At 37.3% G+C, this 20,056-nt stretch overlaps 1 protein-coding gene across 2 annotated transcripts in view; it reads left to right on the top strand.

Annotated features, from left to right (window-relative positions):
* CLOCK (clock circadian regulator) overlaps positions 1 to 20,056 on the top strand; it is an 88,948-nt gene that overhangs the window by 13,157 nt on the left and 55,735 nt on the right. The window contains exons 4-7 of one of the 2 annotated variants that reach the window (XM_008047831.2): positions 12,840 to 12,929; positions 15,279 to 15,338; positions 16,495 to 16,643; positions 19,853 to 19,944. In XM_008047831.2, coding sequence (XP_008046022.1) covers positions 12,883 to 12,929; positions 15,279 to 15,338; positions 16,495 to 16,643; positions 19,853 to 19,944 — 348 coding nt within the window. In that variant the 5' untranslated portion in view covers positions 12,840 to 12,882. The remainder of the gene's footprint in view (positions 1 to 12,839; positions 12,930 to 15,278; positions 15,339 to 16,494; positions 16,644 to 19,852; positions 19,945 to 20,056) is intronic. The other variant, XM_021707436.1, reaches the window with a different exon arrangement.

The raw sequence follows: 20,056 nt of genomic DNA, 5'->3' as shown, positions 1-20,056 counted from the left end.
AATATAGTCTGCTGGCATGAGATTCATAGTTAGGGGTTTTAGGGAGGGGTGAAAGGAGAATAATTCAAAAGGACAATGAGGAGCAAGGAAATCCTCTCACCTCCAGGACCTGGTCATCTGAGAGTGGGAGAGAAAACAGCCAGTATTTGCAGTAGCAGGAGCTGGAGCAGAACTCTTAGGGGAGAGCAAAGTTTCAGTTGGCTCAAGAAAGGTGAAGAGAGTGTGCAACAACAATACTGAGGAATTCAAATATTTCAGATGATACATACCATGAGGTCCAGAAGACACAGTGAAAAGATTTCAGAAATTGAAGAAGGAAGAGAAAAGGGGACGATGTAGGAATATACAGAATGTATAGGGATGAGAGTCCTGGGTGGGAGATGACCTTGGAGTCTTGGGCTTCTCCTGGTGACAGAAATAAAAGAACATGGGGTGTAATGGGATTAGTTTTGCTGATGTCTTAGGCAGATTGTTGTAAATGTTGGGGGGAGAGTTGTGTGATTGGCTTGTTTATCAAGAGCAGCCAGAGCCTATAGTTTTCTGTTGCTTCCATACAAATTGCCACTAGTGTAATGACTTAAAACGGGGGTCCCCAATCCCCAGGCCATGGACCAGCACCTGTCAGAACCAGGCTGCACAGAAGGAGGTGAGCAGTGGGCCAGCAAGTGAAGCTTCATCTTTATTTACGGCTGCTCCCCCATTGCTCACATTATCGCCTGAGCTCCTCCTCCTCTCAGATCTGCCATGGCATTAGATTCTCGTAGGAGCAAACCCTGTTGTTAACTGTGCATGTGAGGGACCTAAGTTGCATATTCCATATGAGAATCTAATGCCTGATGATTGAGGTGAAGCTGAGGTTGTGATGGGGAACACCTAGGGAGTGGCTGTAAACACAGGTTAACATTAGCAGTGAGATTTGACTGCACAGAGACCATAATAAATCAATTGCTTGCAGACTCATATTTGGATCGCCCCAAAACAGTGTTTCCCCAGGACACGGAAACATTGTTTTCCACAAAACCAGTCCTAATGCCAAGAAGGTTGGGGACCACTGGCTTAAAACAATACAAATGTATTATTTTACAGTTTTGTGCCTCCAAAGTCCAACAGGGGTCTCACTGGCCTAGAATCAGAGAGTTCTAGAGCTGTATTCCTCTCTGGAGACTTGTGGGGAGAATCTGTTTCTTTGTGTTTTCAAATGTCAAAGGAAGACATCGGCCAATAAATACATGAAAAAAATGCTCAACCTCACTAATCATCAGAGAAATGCAAATCAAAAGTACAATGAGATACTACCTTACACAAGTAAGGATGATTATCATTAACAATTCAAAAAACAACAGGTACTGGCACAGCTGCAGAGAAAAGGAAACACTTCTACACTATTGGTGGTAATGTAAGCTAGTTCAACCTCTGTGGAAAGCAGTTTGGCAATTTCTAAATGAGCTAAAAGTTGAGCTTTCGCACTAGTCACAGTAGCAAAAACATGGAACCAAACCTAGATACCCACTGAAAGTGGACTGGACTCATCAACAAGGGTACCTGCATAATGAATATTGGTGTACCTAATCCTGAATTGTACCCCACAATTTTAAAATAAAAAATTTTAAAGTTAAAAAAGTAGACTGGATAAAGAAAATGTGGTATATATACATAATGGAATATTATGCAGCCATAAAGAAGAAAAAAATTCACCTTCACGACAACTTAGATGCAGTTGGAGACCATCATACTAAGTGAACTATTACAGAAACAACTGAATATCACATGTTCTCATTTATAAGCAGGCCATCAACACTAGTCACACTAGTACAAGAGTGAACTTGACAGTTGCTGGGCACTGCTAGGGGAGAAAGGAGAGAGGAGGGCACATAGCAACATAAAGGGCACCTGGTCCACTATCAAGGGGGGAGAGGGCCAGCTACAAGTCCAAACTTCACCTGCACGCAGCCTACTTTTGTAGCACACACTTGTAACCTGCAACTCTAAAATTAAAAAAAAAGAAAGTTAGTTGAGTAATTGAAATAGTTTTGTATCCCACTAAGGACACTGAATCAATTTTTTAGTTTTTGTTTATATAATGAGGTTCATGAATACCTCACATTTTGACATTCAGCAGACTATAGTTTTAATGTCAATTGATACTTGTATTGAAGCAGAGTCCTCTGTGGTTCTAAGAGGTCTGGTTCATAAATTTTGGTTTGGGATGTGATTCTTATTTTTGTAGGTCAATTTTTAATTTAAGTTGGTCTTAGAAGCTGTTAAAAATCAAGACTATTTCATTTAAAAAATATTTTACATAGTTGTGAAGGTAGGTTAATGTGCCCATTCAATATCAAATAAATTGAAAATTACTATTTAATTTTTTCCTTATACATTAGACAATTAATTTTCAAAGTAATTGGGCTTTTATTTGCAAGTTAAAATGATTTTTCTCTTAGAAATAATTATCTTTTCAGTTAGCAATGTGCAGAAGTTAGGATGTTTCCATAAATGGTGATAAACATAGTTAAGGATTGTTGCTTGGGTTTTGCATTACACCAGTTAGTTAAATTTCAACACTATTTTTAATTAATGTTAATAGATCCATCAGTTCCCAAAATATCTTTGGTATCAGATTTAACAAACCTAAATTCCATAGTAGGTCAATGGGTTAATAGGTTATTAGGTTAGAAAATTATTCATCGTAGTTTCAATCTTTTAAATTTTAGTTTCTGAGTTAACTAATTTAAATTATTGATTTTAAATGCATTATTACATGAAATTAAAGTGTTTTAAATTACATTAGTAGTACAGAGGAAAATAGTCTCTATTACACATGTTTGTGATCTTTGGAATAGATAATATGTATGTTATCTTATTAGCTTCCTTATGTATAGCTGGGGCTCTAGAAAAAAGGCAACACTTAAATTTTCTTATAAAAGTAATGCACGTTCATGAGAGACATTTTGGAAAGTATTAAAGAAAAAGTAAAAAAAAAACTATAAACTATTAGGAACTACTACATTTATACTTTCAGAATATTTGGATTTAGGTTTTATATACATTGATACCACTGTTACTGCAATTGGACATTTAAATTATTGCTAGCTGTACTATTTTAAATAATGTTGCAATGACTGTAAAACTTGGGAAGGATTTCTTATTTTTTTTTATTTCTCAAAGTGAAATTACTGGATCAAAGGGCATTAATATTTTAAGGTAGTGATATATCTCACCGCATTTTTTTTATAGAAGGAAAATTCCTTTATTCCTAGTTTGTTGTAAAGGGTATTTGAATTTTGTCAAATGCTTTTTGTGTATCAATTGAGACTGTCATGTGATTTTTGTCCTTCATTCTGTTAATGTGGTGTCACGTTGATTGATTTTGTACATTGAACCATGCTTGAATCCCATGAACAAATCCCACTTGGTATGGTGTATGTCCCTTTTAATGTGCATTTGAATTTGGTTTGCTAGTATTTTTTTGAGGATTTTTCATCAGTATTCCTCAGGGATACTGCCCTGTAGTTTTTCTTGTGGTGTCTTTGGCTTTGGTATCAGCATAATGCTGTCCTCATAAGATGAATTTGATAGTGCTCCCTTTTTAGCTCTGTGAAAGAGTTTGAGGACCATTGGTGTTAACTCCTCTTTCAGTGTTTGGCAGAATTCTTCAGTGTATATAGACCTGGAGTTATTTTTTTGGTGGTAGCTTTTTGATTACTGATACAACTTATAGGTCTGTTCAGATTTTCTTTCTTCATGATTCAGTCTTGGTAGGCGGGTTTTCCAATTTATTGATTTATAATTATTGTAATGGTCTTTTGTAATCTTTTTTTTATTGTTGTGACATCAAGTATAATGTTTTCTCTTTCATTTCTGACTATTTATTGGAGTCTTCTCTTCTTTTATTTCCTTAGTGTAGCTAAAGGGTTGTAAGTTTTTTTTGTCTTTCAAAAAGCTCTTAGTTTTATTAATTTTTTTCTAATCACTATTTTGTTTATTTCTGCTCTAATCTTTATTATTTCCTTCCTCTGCTAGCTGTAGCCTTAATTTGTTCTTTTTCTAGTCCTTGAGGGATAAAGTTAGGTTGTTTAAGATCTTCATTTTTTTTCAACATAATTCATATGTTTACACCTTCATTTTTTTTTCTTATACCCTCATTTTTAATGTAGTCTCTTAACTGTTTTAAAGCTCCCTCTTAGAACACTTTTGCTGCATCTCATGAATTTTGATGTATTGTGTTTTTTTCATTTGTCTCAAGATATTTTCTAATTTCCCTTTTGAGTTGCTCCTTGATCCTTTGGTTATTCAAGAGTGTGTTTAATTTTCACCTGTTTGGGAATTTTCCTGTTTTCTTTCTGATATTGATTTCAATTTTCATTTTATTGTGATCAGAGAAGACACGTGGTATAATTTCAATCTTAAATTTATTAAAATTTGTTTTGAGACCTGTCATGAGATCTGTCCTAGAGAATGTTCTATGTATGCTTGAGAGTGAGCATACATAGAACATTGAAAATGAGTGGAAAAGCAGGAACATGTTCTATAACAAAACCCATAGAAAGTATTTAATACATGCAGAAGTAGTTATCTCCATCAGTGGTCCCCAATCTTTTTGGCATCAGGGACCAGTTTTGTGAAAGACAATTTTTCCACGGAGGGTGCGGGGGTGGGATGGTTTCAGGATGATTCAAGTGCATTCCATTTATTGTGCACTTTACTTCTATAATGACATAATTATAAAACTTACCATGTGCTTCAAAGAAGCTCTCCAGTGACGTTTGTTTTTTTACTCATTTTTGGCTAGGGTTAGCTGGTGGGCTTACCAGAACTGACTGAGAGAAGTATAGCAGTGCACAGAAAGAGGTTTGGATGGAAGTGGTAAGTAAAATAATAGGCGGGTCACACATGGACTAAAATAAGTGTTGGACTGCCTTAAAGCCTGCCACCAGATGCAGCTGTACAATTGAAGTCCATCAACTCACTTGCCACTCACTGATTGGGTTTTGATATGAGTCTGCAAACAGTTGTTTTATGATTAGTCTCTGTGCAGTCCAATCCCACTGCTAATGTTAGTCTGTTGCAGCCACTGTCCAGCGCTAGCATCACTGCCTCGTCTCTGCCGCAGATCATCCGGCATGAGATTCTCATAAGGAGTGCATAGCCTAGATCCCGCCCATTCACAGTTCACAATAGGGTGAATAGATTCTCCTTTGGGAATCTAATGCTACCGTTAGTCTGACAGGAGGCAGATTTCAGGCCATAATGAAACAATGAGGAGCTGACTATAAATACAGACTAAGCAGCCGGGCTTGGTGGCTCAGCCTGTAATCCCGCGCCTTTCGGAGGCTGAGGTGAGTGAATTGCCTGAGCCGTGGGTTCAAGACCCACCTGGGCAGCGAGACCTCATCTCTACAATAAATCAAAAAATCAGCCGGGCGTGGTAGCGCATGCCTGTAATTCCGGCTACTCGAAAGGCTGAGGCGGAAGGATTGCCGGAGCCCAGCAGGCGAGGCTGTGGTGGCCGGGAGCGGCCATGGCACTCCAGTCTGGGTGACCGAGTGAGACTCCAACTCAAAACAAAAACAAAAACAAAAACAAAAACAAAACAGACTAAGCTTCGCTTGCTGGCCCGCCACTTACCTCCTGTTGTGTGGCTCACAGGTTGGGGACCTCTGATCTACATCACATATTACTAAAAGATTAAACAGAGAATTGAGTAAACAGCCATTAGATTTGGCAACATGAAGCCTTCTGATAACTCCAAGCAATTTCAGTAGAGTGGTGGGAATGAAGCCTGACTGAGAGAGATGAAGAAAGAAAATGGGGAACCACTAGTTAGAGCTGGCAAGCAATGTAATTAGATTTTGTTTCCTCTTGAAACCCCACTAAAGCCAAAATAAAAGGATTTTTACAAAAGATACAACTTCACAAGGACAGGGAGAATGGAAGAGGAAACAATAGCAACAAAATTTTGGGACCTGAAAAGCAGAAATAAGTGTAGTAACTTTCTTGCAGACCCTAGAATCCAAAGCCTGCTGTGGAAAAGCTGAGAAACAAACTTTTTGGCAATATAGAACCTCTCAAATGTTCCTGAATTGAAAGCAGTCTACTTCTGGAAACAAGAGTGATAGTGGGTCTAAAACAGGGTGATCCTTTGCAAATCCACCTAAAAGGTGATTACACTCCATAGATTTTTTTTTCCCCTATCTTTGGAACTGAGACAGCTGCCCCTTCCCTATCTTAGCAGGAGTCTGGAGATTTATTCTCTATCAAGGATAAGAGATGCAACAAGCATAGCTGAGAATGATAATAATATAATGAAAACAGGGATTAAAAGCCAGGCTGCAAGATTTTTATACTCTCCAGGCAAGAATTGAGAAGTTTATTTTCTTTTCATTATAACCAGCTCAAAGAAAAGATCTGAAGATCTGTCATTGAAAATTCCCCAAAGAAATATTCCAACCTGATATCTTTGCAATAAATTTAACAGTCAACAAGCCCTGTCATACAGAGCTTCCAGTGAACTTTTTAGTACCCACTCTTAAATATAAATTTTTAGGCAGAGATCACAAGACAACTGAAGAAATCCTCTTATGTGACAGACAAAGACCATATCAAAAGAGAAGACACCAAGTTAGGGGAAATGGAGACTAGGCAAGCAGGTAAAATGAAACCAAGCACAGCCGGGCTTGGTGGCTCAGCCTGTAATCCCACGCTTTGGGAGGCCGAGGTGAGTGGATTGCCTGAGCCCGCGGGTTCGAGACCTGCCTGGGCAACTTGGTGAGACCTTATCTCTACAATAAATCAGAAAATCAGCCAAGTGTGGTAGCGTATGCCTGTAACTCCAGCTACTCAGAAGGCTGAGCCGGAGCCCAACAGGTCGAGGCTGCGGTGGCCGGGAGTGGCCACTACGCTCCAGTCTGGGCGACAGAGTGAGACTACAACTCAAAAAAAAAAAAAACCAAGCACAAACTTTTCAGAAAGGTAAGCAGAAATGCTACATCCCTGAAACAGAAGAGAGAAACAATAAGAAATGAAAAACTCAATGAAAGGTTGAAAAATAAAATAGACATATTGAAAGTAGAGCAAAGAAATAAAGAGATGAGCCGGACTCGGTGGCTCAGCCTGTACTCCTGCGCCTTTGGGAGGCTGAGGTGAGTGGATTGCTTGAGCCCGCGGGTTCAAGACCTGCCTGGGCAGGCGAGACCTCATCTCTACAATAAAATCAAAAAATTAGCCAGGCGTGGTAGTGTGCACCTGTAATTCCAGCTACTTGGAAGGCTGAGGCGGAAGGATCGCTGAAGCCCAGCAGGTGGAGGCTGCGGTGGCCGGGAGTGGCCACTACACTCCAGTCTGGGCGACAGAGTGAGACTCCAACTCAAAAAAAAAGAAATAAAGAGATGGAAAATGGCAGAAGAAAAATAAGAGCAACTGACCAGAATTTTCAGTGTTCATATAAGAGAAGTTTCAGAAAAAGAGATTAGAAGAAATAGAAGGGAGAAACAAAGAGTAAAGAATGATTCAAGAAAACTCTCCAGAATTAGAGAACATGAGCTTCCAGTTAGAGTCTCTTGAGTGACCAACATAGATATACAAATAAATCCAAAACAGGACACACCACTGCTAAATTTTAGAACACATAGGAGCTTCCAGAGTGAAAGAAATAACAGGTAACATAAAGGATCAGCAATCAGAATGGCTTTGAATTTCTTGATACCACACCGGATACTAGAAGGCAAGCCTTCAAAATTCTGAGGAAAAAAAGATTTCCAGCCTACTATTCGGTATCCAACTGAACTATTGATCAAGAATAGGTTATTGACAGTTTCAGACTTCGGAGGTCTTAAAAAATTTACTTGCCATGTCTCCTTCCTTAGGCAGTTATTGGAGGAAGTACTCAACAAAAGTAAAGAAATAAACTAAAAAAGATGACGGTATGGGGAACAAGTAACAGGGGGAATCACCAGGATGAGGATGAGTAGTGATCTCACAACTGGTTGCCAAGTGTAGATAGCATCCAATCAGTCCCAGTAGGAACAGACTAGAAGATTTCAAGATAAACTGCTGTGAAAAGGTGAAATTAGTAGAATGTGTAATGCGTTTGAAGATATAGAGAGTAGATTGAGACAGGGAAAAGTTTATATCTAAACTAGTCATAAGTGTACATAAAACTAGGTAAACAATAAAACAAAACAACATGTAATTCTGGGGAAAACTGCTCAGAAAGGGAAAGTAATTGCAGTATACTGTATGGCTCAGTTGTGAATTGCATTTACAGAGTCATAATAATGTTAACTTCGAATATAATCAAAATAATTATATTGAGAAATTGGGAAGTGTGCATGTGTATGAGATAAGGCTGGGGCAGTCAAAGAGAGCTAAGTTCTTATTTTTCTAAGGGAAATGAAAAGATGAAAAGGGAGACACTTGCCATGTCTCCTTTCTGAGTGCAAAATAAGTCTTGTAAAGCTGTTTGACTCTTTAAACTTTGTACATGTATATACTAATGAAAATAAACACTGAATTTTAAATAAGAAAGTGGATGTAAGGACATTGAAAGCCCAACTGTACACGACTCAGACACGCAGTTTTTTCTGGAAAAGGGAGCGTAAAAGTAGGTCAGTAACTGAAGGGGGATGGTGGGTCAGGAGAGATTTACTTCATCTGGTTTGGTTTTAAGACAAGAGGCAATAAGACACGTTAATGTTTTGATCAGAACCATTCAGTTTTGGAGGGAGAAATCAGTGATGCAGGAGTAGAAAGTCTTCGGAGGTGGCAGCAGGTAGATTCAGAAGACATGCCATATGTCATTAGAGACTGCAGAGTCCATTTTTGTTTTCATTTTAAAATTTCATTTTAGAGACAGGGTCTTGCTCTGTTGCTCGGTCTGGAGTACAATGGTACGATCATAGCTCACTGTAAGTTCAACATCTCGATCTCAGGTGATCCTACTGCCTCAGCCTCCTAAGTAGCCAGGACTACAGATGCACACCACCACACCCAGCTATTTTCTAAAATTTTTGTGGTGGCACCAGGCTTGGTGACTCAGCCTGTAATCCCAGCACTTTGGGAGGCCAAGGCTAGTGGATTGCCTGAGTCCCCGGTTCAAGACCAGCCCGGGCAACTTGGCAAGACCTCATCTCTACAATAAATAAAAAATTAGCTGGGCGTGGTAGCGTGCACCTGTAGTTCCGGCTACTTGAAAGGCTGAGGTGGAAGGATTGCCTGAGCCCAGCGGGTCAAGGCTGCGGTGGCCGTGAGCATGCCACTGCACTTCAGCCTGGGCGACAGAGTGAGACTCCAACTCAAAAATAAAAAATAAAAAAAAATTGTAGTGGCAAGTTCTTGCTGTGTTTCCCAGACTGGTTTTGAACACCTAGCCTCAAGCAATCTTCCCACCTCGGCCTCTCAAAGTGCTGGGGTTATAGATGTGAACTACTTACTATACCTGGCCTGGTTTATTTTATTTACTTACTTTTGAGTTGGGGTCTCACTCTTTTGCCCAGGCTGGGCTTACCACTGCCTCAAACTCCTAGGCTCAAGTAATCCTCCTGGCTCAGCCTCCTGAGTAACTGGGAGTACAGGCGAGCCACCATACCTGCTAATTTTTTTGATTTTTTTTTTTTTTTTTTTTTTTGTAGAGACGAGTTCTCACTATGTTGCTTAGACTGGTCTGGAACTCCTGGCTCAAGCAGTGCTCCTGGGATTACAGGTGTGAGCCACTACACTCAGCCCCAGTTTATTTTTAATATAGGATTTTTTAAATGTGTTAGAGTTCTTTTCCAAAATGGGCTCTCAGAATTTACCATAATGATGTATATTGTTGCATGCTGAATTAAAAACATAACTGCTTCTGTTATTTGGTGAAATTTGATTTGTTTATAAAGTTCTCTTAGTTACTCTCCATTTGATGGATATTTTTTCTTTTCAGTTGACAAGTCATAATTGTACATATTTATGGGATACAGAGTGATGTTTTGATACATGTATATAATATGTAATGATCAAATCAGAGTAATTAGCATATCCATCGCTTCAAACATTTATCATTTTTTGTGTTGAGAATATTCAAAATCCTCTCTTCTTTTTGAAAGTAAACAGTAAATTATTCATTGTTTTCACCCTGAAGTACTACAGATTACTAGAACTTATTCCTTCTACCTAACTGTAATTTTGTATCTGTTAGCCAACCTCTCCCTGTCCTCCCTTCCCACCTGCCCTTCCCACTCTCTAGTAACCACAGTTCTACTCTCTTCTGTAAGTGTGGTAGTTACTTTTCTTGCTTGACATATTTCACATAATGTCCTCCAGACTCACCCATGTTGCTGTGCATGCTGAATATTTTTTAAAGCTAGTTTTTAAAATGGTATCTAAAAGACTCATGCCATCCTTGCCCCCTGTCATCCTAAAACAGGAATGTGACATGAGCTTAGCTGGGAAGTCAGCACTGAATGACTTTGAGCTCAAATAAAGGAGCATTTGATTCCTTGCTGTAACTTGATCCTTCATAATTGGGGAATTTTGGATTTCAGCACCTGCAGCTGATGCTTTTTTTTTTTTTTTTTTTTTTTGAGTTGGAGTCTCACTCTGTCACCCAGACTGGAGTGCAGTGGCCGCTCCCGGCCACCGCAGCCTCAACCTGCTGGACTCCGGCGATCCTTCCACCTCAGCCTTCCAAGTGGCCGGAATTACAGGCATGCGCTACCACGCCCTGCTGATTTTTTTTGATTTATTGTAGAGATGAGGTCTCGCTGCCCAGGTGGGTCTCGAACCCGTGGGCTCAGGCAATCCACTCACCTCAGCCTCCCAAAGGCGCGGGATTACAGGCTGAGCCACCGAGCCCGGCTAACAGCTAATCCTTTTAAAAGACATGATACTGTATGCTATCACATATCATTCTGGCCTAATGTCAAACAAAAACAATTTTTGTTTGTTTATTTTGTTTTTGTTTTTTGAGTTAGAGTCTCACTCTGTCACCCAGGCTGGAATGCAGTGGCATACTCACAGTCACCTCAGTATCGACCTGCTGGGCTCAGGCAATCCTTCTGCCTCGGCCTTCCAAGTAGCCAGAACTACAGGCGCATGCTACCATGCCTGGCTAATTTTTTATTTATTGTAGAGATGAGGTCCCGCCACGTTGCCCGGTCTGGTCTTAAACCCACGGGCTCAGGCAGTCCACTCGCCTTTGCCTTCCAAAGTGCTGGGGTTATAGGCTAAGCCACTGAGCCTGGCAAAAACAATTTTTTAATAGCATTATATTCTACATTAGATTACATACATAAAATTTCTCTTTGACTTATGTAGGGACATGGTGTGGCATCTGTATTCTTCTTAAAATGGACAAGTGTGACTCTAGCTATTCTTGTTGTATTGAAAGCATGGAACCTAGAGTAGTTCCCAAACAAAATATTTTGCTGTTCCAGCATTACCGCTGTGTTTTGTTAAAATTAATTTGACATCATTTCAAGAAGTTCAGAGGAATCTTTTTCCCACGGTGCTCTAGGATACTCATTCAGGCCTATTTTACTTCTTCTTTTACTTTTCCTTAAATATAAATTGGTCCAAAGGAAAAGATCTTGAGCTAGACTGTTAGAGACATAATCTTACATTGTTCTGTTTGCTGGACAAAAAAAAAGAATTGTTGGAAGAGAATCGTTAACAGCTATAGTAAAACAACCTAATAAAGTCTCAGTCTGTGTTTTGTAAACAATTTTGGATTCACTGTTTTTATAATCAACAAGGCCCTTCCTATAGTATAACCCCTCATTTTTGGAGTTTTTTTTTTCCTTTTCTTTTGTAGCTTGTCTTACTTTCTACATTTTGATAATTAAACAAGCATACCGATGACTTAGTAGGTGCCATGTAAGGCTCAGATCTGGCCTTTTAACTTTAAACTAAAATTGTTGTTTTTTTTAGTTCACCCAAATTCACCCTGTTACTTGCTCTGTAATTATAACTTTAAGTCGTAGTATGCCTAGATTTTCCATAAGAATAATGCTAAACTTCTTAATTTCACTGAGATGATGTTCTGTCATCTCATTAAGGCCTGTGCCTTTGCCAATTGCCATTTCTGTGACTTAGAATCCATTGACTCTTTCTGTCCTCTAGTCTGTTGCTTCTCAAACTTTAATGGCCATATATTACCAAATGGGGACCTTGTGAAAATGTAGACTTTGGTTCAGGACTAAGGCAGGGCCCAAGATCTCACCTTTTAAAAGCTCTCAGAGGTTTCTGATGTCACTGATCTCTAGACCATATTTGTAGTAACAAGAATCTTGACTCCCTGGCTCACTCATAGTCATCTATATTATTTCTTCTGACTCCTCCCTCTAATTCCCATCAGTACACTTAATTGTTCTTTTTCCAGTGATGCCATTACACAGTATATACTTTCATTATATCTCTTATTATTATTTAGATATCTACCTCCCCACTCAATTCCAAGTTTTTTGCCTACATGGACTGTCTTTCACTCCCGTGTATCCAAAACCTTTAGCAGAAGATAGACTTTTAACAGATAATTATTGCTGAATAGATGGTGTCATTGCAGCCTTTTTACAGTTATACAGGCGTATATGTACTGGATATTAAGACTGTTGTTATTTTAATTATTTGATTGAAAAGAAAGTGAATCATGAACCTGAATTACTTTTTTTCTATAGTCCCTTTTTAGATGGGGGAAAAAAGCCTCAAATGTGCCTCAGCCAAAGGTATTTGCTTGAAAATAATATTCCAGCCTTCTGTACAAACAAAACATTTTGAAGTCTGTATGATAACATATAGTATTTCTCAAGATAATTTTGTGGAAGTTTTTTTAGCAAACTAATGACCATTTACTTTTGTTTTTACCCAAGGAGAAGTACAAATGTCTACCACAAGACGAAAACGTAGTATGTTATGTTGTTTACCGTAAGCTGTAGTAAAATGAGCTCGATTGTTGACAGGTATGTTTTTAGAGACTCTTATTTTGAATTATATAAAGCTTTTAAAAAACTCACTACTAGAACAAGGGTCTATATCAAACTGGTAGAAGGAGGGAGTTTTATTCTTAAACATAATTACTGTTACATTCAGTTTCTATATTGAATAATAAGCATGGTGTAAGAGTAAGGTACATTAGGATTTTCTAGAGCCAAAGTCAACAGCATATGGCTTGTGTTTAAATGAGTCTTGAACTGTAATTCTGAGTGATTTGGTCTTAGCTGCTCTGAAGGAAATTCTGACAGTTGCAAATGTTTTCTTGGCACCTTCTGGAGTCCTTTTTCTCCTTATCTCTTGGTGCTAACTTCATTCCTTCAAGTATCTTAGCATTTGTGACTGTTAAGGGGTAACTCCAGTTAGGATTTCATTAGTTAAAACTGTAATCTTTAAAACTTACTCTTGGGAAAAGGGTAAAGCTCCTTATTGCTTTGATTTTTAAGACTCTTAATTTGGTTTTTGCATTTTAACATCTCTACATTCAATGAGTCATTTGGCTTGTCATAATTTAATTAGTAGCACTTTTTTTTTCTCCTTAGTGCACATAAAATAGTGGTGAGTATTAACAGTCAAGAGAATCTTAAATTTGTTGCAGTACAGTAACATTTTTAAAGTATTCACTCTTTGTGAATGTACAGAGTACATTTTATATGTTCTTTCATTAAGCCTCATAATCATCTCATAAGAGTTTACAGATGAGGGAACTGTAGGTCAGAGAAGTTAAATAACTTGTTTAAAGTCACATAGCCAGTAAGAGGTGAGCTGGAATTTTGACCTGTGTTGGTCTGTCTCACATTGAAGTTACTACTTTCATTATACTTGATTGTATGATTTGTCCATTGGGAATTCTTTAAGAATTTTGCACCTAGATTTTATACAAAAGTGACTTTTTAGATCTAGGGGCACCTCTCCTCCCTATTTATGAGCTAAATAATAAAGATATATACTCTACTGGAGCTTAAGACCTGAGAGGCAAGACATTTCCATAAAGAGGGCTGCCTGTACCATGGCCATAATTTTGGACTGTGTGTATTTGCAGATGGGAACTATGATAGACTTCTCTTCACTGTCCTGGAGGGGAAAAATACAATTTTGGCACTGTGCTTCTGAATGCTTGCCAGTTTGCATTCTGGACAATACAATATCTAGGGGTAACATCTATGTTCAGACATAAAGCAGTGGTTATTATTAATATGGGTTCTTTATCTCCTAGTATCAAAGTTATGGGCTCTGTCCTCAGAAAAATGCATATACCCACACAATTTTTCAGACATTTCAGAGCATATGTGGAGTCCCAAAAGTCCAGACATGGCCCTTCATGTTATAAGTGCTGCAAATGGTCTCAGTAGGGAGTCCTGCTTTATAGGCCACAGAAAGGGACAGCTAAAGACATGGATAGTGAATTCATGCAGAAGCTCATAAATCACCGAAACTGTTATGTTCCTTCTTAGGTTAAGGAGGAACCATCAGTGCTCTTGATTTCAGTTAGAGGATGTTCTTGCCTTACAACTTCCTGCAGCCAGCCCATTGCTATCACTTAGATTTTGGCTGAAATATCTCCACCTCAACAAGTACTTTCCCAACCACTTAGACTAAAGTAACTACCTAGTAACTAAAATATCACCCCTTTTTAATAATTAAAACTTACCACACATTTTTATGTTTGTTTCTTTCTACTGGAAAGTAAGTTATAGGAGAGCAGTCCAGTGTCTTGTTCTCTGCTCTATAACTACACCTAGCATAGAGCCTGGCACATGAGTGCTAGTGTTTGTCTTATGAATCAGTAAATGAATGAAATGTATTCATGTAAGTTAATGTGCTAGATCCTGTGGTTTTATGAACAGTCTGTGGTTTTATAAAGTGAATATCTCAAAAAAATTTAAATCATGTTATTATAGTTAAGAAAAATAATTTCTAGCAAATACTTTTTAAAAATTTATTAATTTTTTTAGCAAATACTTTTATATAATGGCAAATATGCTGAATTTCTATAGGTTTTCACTGATTACTAAAGGTTTAAAACAAGATATTTAAACTAGCTAAATTCTTTTTTTGTATGTTGCTGTATACACAGTATAGCTAAGTCTGAATACTTTAAAAGTTATAGATGTAATAAACTTTTAAATGTAATTAAGTATTGCTAAATTTTGATTTTCTAATAATTATTAGAAAACAGGTTAGTAGTTTGAATTTGTATAATCCATTAACTTTAGAAAAATCTTAAGCTATAACTGAGTGGGTTTACATATTTTATTATTGCTGTTGTTTAGTGAGTCTAACTTAACATTTTATATCTACTTTTTTTTTTCTTTTAGAGATGACAGTAGTATTTTTGATGGTTTGGTGGAAGAAGATGACAAGGACAAAGCAAAAAGGTAGTTTGATTTGAGATGTAAACTAATAAATGAATAATAAATAATAAATAAATAGTAAATCAGTGATTTCCAAAAGCTCTCTGCTGAAAGAATTTAGCTATATCAGCAAGGTAGAATTGCTTAGAATATCAGTATGCAGTTTATAAATTAAATTGTCCTCTAACCTTTTGGAAAAGTATTATGCTTTGCTTAAACAAAAACTGAATTAGGAAGTCTGACTTCACAAAGCAGATAATTAGAGGTATTCTAAAATTATTAACTGCTTTATGGACAGCTGGGTTTATTTGCCTCAAGAGCTTTTTATTTACTGGTTACTGCTTCACATAGAAAAACAGTAATCATTCATGTAATACATATATTTTGGATGCTTTCTATTTGCTAGATGTTATGCTTAAGTGCTTAGATGACAAAACTTGGGGGCTCTGTTATCCAGGAGTCAATGTCCTAATGGAGAGAAAGATCTGCAAAAAATGGTTATTGCTGTGTGTCGGGGGCTGGGGTGTAGGAGTGTAGAGGAAGAGTGAGTGAGTAACCCTGGCAGTAGAGAGAATTTTATTACTAGATTTCTGTTTAGGATGTAAAACTTACATTTAGGCTGGACATGATGGCTCATGTCTGTAATCCCAGGGACACTAGGAAATTGAGATGGGAGGATCAATTGAGCCCATGAATTTGAGACCAGTCTGAGCAACATGGCAAGACCCCATCTCTATAGAAAATTAAAACAAAACAAACACACACAAAAAGCTTACATTAGATGGATAGCTTTCTTCTGTTCAATAATTTATATTTATATATTGTATGTACTTTCACAAAATGTATCTCCTTAATGCTTGTAATAACCATATAAATTTACAGTCTTTGGCAAATATTAGATTAAATAAAACCTGTGACTTGAATGCAGTTAGTTTTAGTGGGATTTTTATAAAAACATGTATGTCAAATGCTTGACATATAAGTTTCTTTAGTGATAAACTGAGATGAAAAATTATTGCCAAAATTAACTGCACATTTTTGGTAACCTAGGAAACAAATATTACCATCTATATTGACACAAGTACATGCTATGTCATGTTCAGATTGCATTGTGTCAAACTGTTCATGTAATTAAATGGATTGTTCAAAAAACTGCTTATTTAATTTCTTATTTTATCAGAGTATCTAGAAACAAATCTGAAAAGAAACGCAGAGATCAATTTAATGTTCTTATTAAAGAACTGGGATCCATGCTTCCTGGTAATGCTCGAAAGATGGACAAATCTACTGTTTTGCAGAAGAGCATTGATTTTTTACGAAAACATAAAGGTAAATTTTTAAGTTTGTAAAATGGGTGGTATTTTTTGTAACAGACTCCTCCTTAAAGCATAATGAGCTAGAATCTTGGCAGAGATGCTCAAGATTGAATGCTTCCTCAGCTTTTTAAGAGAAAGAAATCAATTGCTTTTTTAGAGATTTCCTAGAATGTTCTTTGTTTCATTCAACAAACGTTTATTTAGTGACTAGTAAATCCTCGTGATGTATAGTAACAGTCCTGGCTCTCAAGTAAGTCAAAGCAGGGGAAACAAACATGTAAGCACATGATTACACTACAGATAAGTATAATGTGAATAGTGCTTGTAAACCATAAACTTGCAGCAAGAACACAGAAGAAGGAACGTGTTAGGGAAGGCTTTACAATAGTTGATTTTTCAAGTGAGTCTTTAAGTATGGAAGACATTTCATACAGACGAAATATGTGCAAAAACAGAGAGGCAGGGAAACTTTGTTGTAATCAGAGCATGTTTGTGTTAGAAAAGTATAGGTTTTTTGTTTTTTGTTTTTTTTTAAGAAAGCAAGATTTATTGAGAGTACAGAAGAGCTCCCATAGTGAGAGGGGACCTGAAGGGGTTGCCCTATAGGTGTATTTTAAAGAAAGGAAAGAACTAGATCATGTAAGGGTCGTATATGTCTTTTTTAAAAGGTTATTTCAGTATGTATCTAGGAAGTAAACACTATGATTTAAAGTATTTATTAATTGAAGAAAATCACCTTGACTAAATGAGTCATGGAAAGAAAATTTAAAGAATATTAAGTATTTTGGGGCTGGACACAGTGACTCACACCGGTAATCCCAGCACTTTTGGCGGCAGAGGTGGAAGGATTGCTTGAGCCCAGGAATTGGATACCAGCCCAGGCAACAAATAGAGACTTTGTCTCTACAGAGAAAAACTAGCCAGGTGTGGTGGTGTGCGCCTGTAGTCCTAGCTACTCAGGATGCTGAGACGGAAGGATCACTTGAGCCCAGGAGTTCAAGGCTGTGGGGAACCGTGGTCGTGCCACTAAACTCCAGCCTGGACAACAAAATGAGATCCTGACTCAAAAATAAAATAAAATTTTCAAAAAGAATATTAAGTATTTTGGTAACAGATAATAGATTTAAAAGCCTATAAAAGGACATTTCCCTCTTTATAAGCAAATGAAACTACAAACTTCCAAAGGTCAGTTAGTAACTGGTACCTCTATTTACTATTCCCTAGCTCACTTGGTCATGCCTTACCAGATTGGTTTATGCTCTGTCACTCTGAAATTATTTTTGTTAATTTCACTAATAACTTTGCTTTCGCCCCAAGCCCCCAAATGAAGCAGTGGTTTTTCTTGTACCTCATCCTCTTCTCATCTCTATAGTGCTGGAGATGGTGGCCCTCCCTTTGCCTTTTTTCCCCTTGGCTTTTGTTATATTGCACTATCACCTCCCCTTTTCTAACTGAAACCACGTTCTCTCCTCCCTCTTTTTCTACCCCCTAAATGTGGCATTTCTCAAATTCTTATCCTTGTTCTCTTGCTTTCCGCACACTCTTTCACTTGGTTATCTCATTTTAGAGCTCTAGCTGTTGTGTCTCTATTAGCCCTGTATTTCCACATAACTGTAGCTCTTTCTTTTGCAGATTCTCAAACTCAGTGCATTCATTTTGAAACTGAATTCATTTTGTAAAGTCATTTAGTTCTCATAACTTTCTTTTTTCATTTTTATATCACCATCCTTTTAGTCACTTAGGACTCAAATTGGAAAAAACTTGAGGTTTTTTTTTTTTTTTAACTTCCTTAGTATCATATCACAATTGCCAGATTCTGTTGATTCTTTTGTAAATGTGTCAAAATTGCTTAACTTCATGATTATTGTTATTTATCATTGCATTTTACCTCTACAAATAGAATTGATTGTTAGATGGCACACTTAATTGAAGTCAGTCCCTAAAGCAGTAGGAGTTCAATAAATGATTTGTTGAATGAAATGAAATGAAGTGATGCATTTCCTCCTGACAGTAGAGGATGAATTTGGGCATTAAGTAGGTTTTTTTTTTTCTTTTTTTCAAAATTGGATATATAAGTGTCACAAAAATAATATTTATGTTAAGGTAAAAAGGAATTCTCATAAAGTTATCATTCTAAAAGAGGCCTGTGTTTAAAGTCTTTTCTCAAATATACATAATTGTTGTGAGTTTGAAAAGCACAACTATATTCCACAAATTTAGTAGCTGAATTTTTTAGTTGCTCTTCATATCCCAGTACAGGCATTTCTAATATGCCACATTTTGAGTGACAATTTAATATACTGTATTTATATAACTGATTAAAAAAATCAAAACAACTTAGTCCAAACTTTTTACTACAAAGCAGAGCATAATTATATAGAATATAATCTATGACATAGATTTTTATTCTGCCTGGCTGTTTTAATATGTCTGCATTTAAAAATGGAAAAGCATTTGTTGCCTAAACAGTTCAGGTTTCGTCATTTATGAGTAGCTTTCTCATAACTAAATCTGTTAGAAGTATATAGCAAACTAAAATAGTAATAATTGTTACAAAATGTGTGTCCCAAGGCCAGTATCTCTAGCTCTCTACCCCTAAGAACATGTACAAAGAGGACATTAAACAAAATCATGCTGGGAATATTGTTGTACAGTTTTTGCTCAAAATATTAATTTAGTCTCCTTGATTAGTTGAGATAGAGCACTTAGAATTGGGAGGAGTCTTTTTGCCCAGCAATAGGCCAGCCTAAGGTCTTTTTTGAAAGCAGACTGACTGTCTGCCTTTGTTCCTCCAGGCTCACCTCCTTATGTCTGCTTTAGATATTGCCACTTGAATGGCAAGGAAAGGAAAGGGGAAAAAAGAATTTCTTCAGAATGCTTGGAGTAAACTTTCTCTAATCTTGCTCTGATTCTTGTTTGGTTCTTGTGTCAAATAGGATGCATGTTGTTGACATGCTTGTTGGCAACAGTGACTGCCAGAGCTCCTCAGAGAAAAATCCCAGACTGGCCATTCTAGGAGACCAAGTCTAAGGAGATAACTTGCTACATTAGCTGAAGGATTTCCTCATACCAAAACCTGGGCTTTCTGATACCTAGACCAATAAATGTTACTGCCTGTGGTTCTCATCTTTGATTAGTGTGGGAAGAGGGAAGGCAACTCATAGGACTTTTGTACTCCCTCCATAGTTGGAGCATGCTACTAATGTGTCTATTTGTTTACAGAAATCACTGCACAGTCAGATGCTAGTGAAATTCGACAGGACTGGAAACCTACATTCCTTAGTAATGAAGAATTTACACAGTTAATGTTAGAGGTATGTCCAGATTTAATTTTTGGAAATTTTATTGTCCTCAAGAAGGAAATTGCAGGGTGACAAATTTTATTATTACAGACATACCTTGGAGAAATTTCAGGTTCAGTTCCAG

The sequence above is a fragment of the Carlito syrichta genome, unplaced genomic scaffold (genome assembly GCF_000164805.1).
Source record: "Carlito syrichta isolate Samal-C Ts95f unplaced genomic scaffold, Tarsius_syrichta-2.0.1 Scaffold117951, whole genome shotgun sequence".
NCBI classification, from domain to species: Eukaryota; Metazoa; Chordata; class Mammalia; order Primates; family Tarsiidae; genus Carlito; species Carlito syrichta.
Note: the sequence above shows the minus strand (reverse complement) of the source record. Positions and strands in the feature narration are given on the sequence as shown.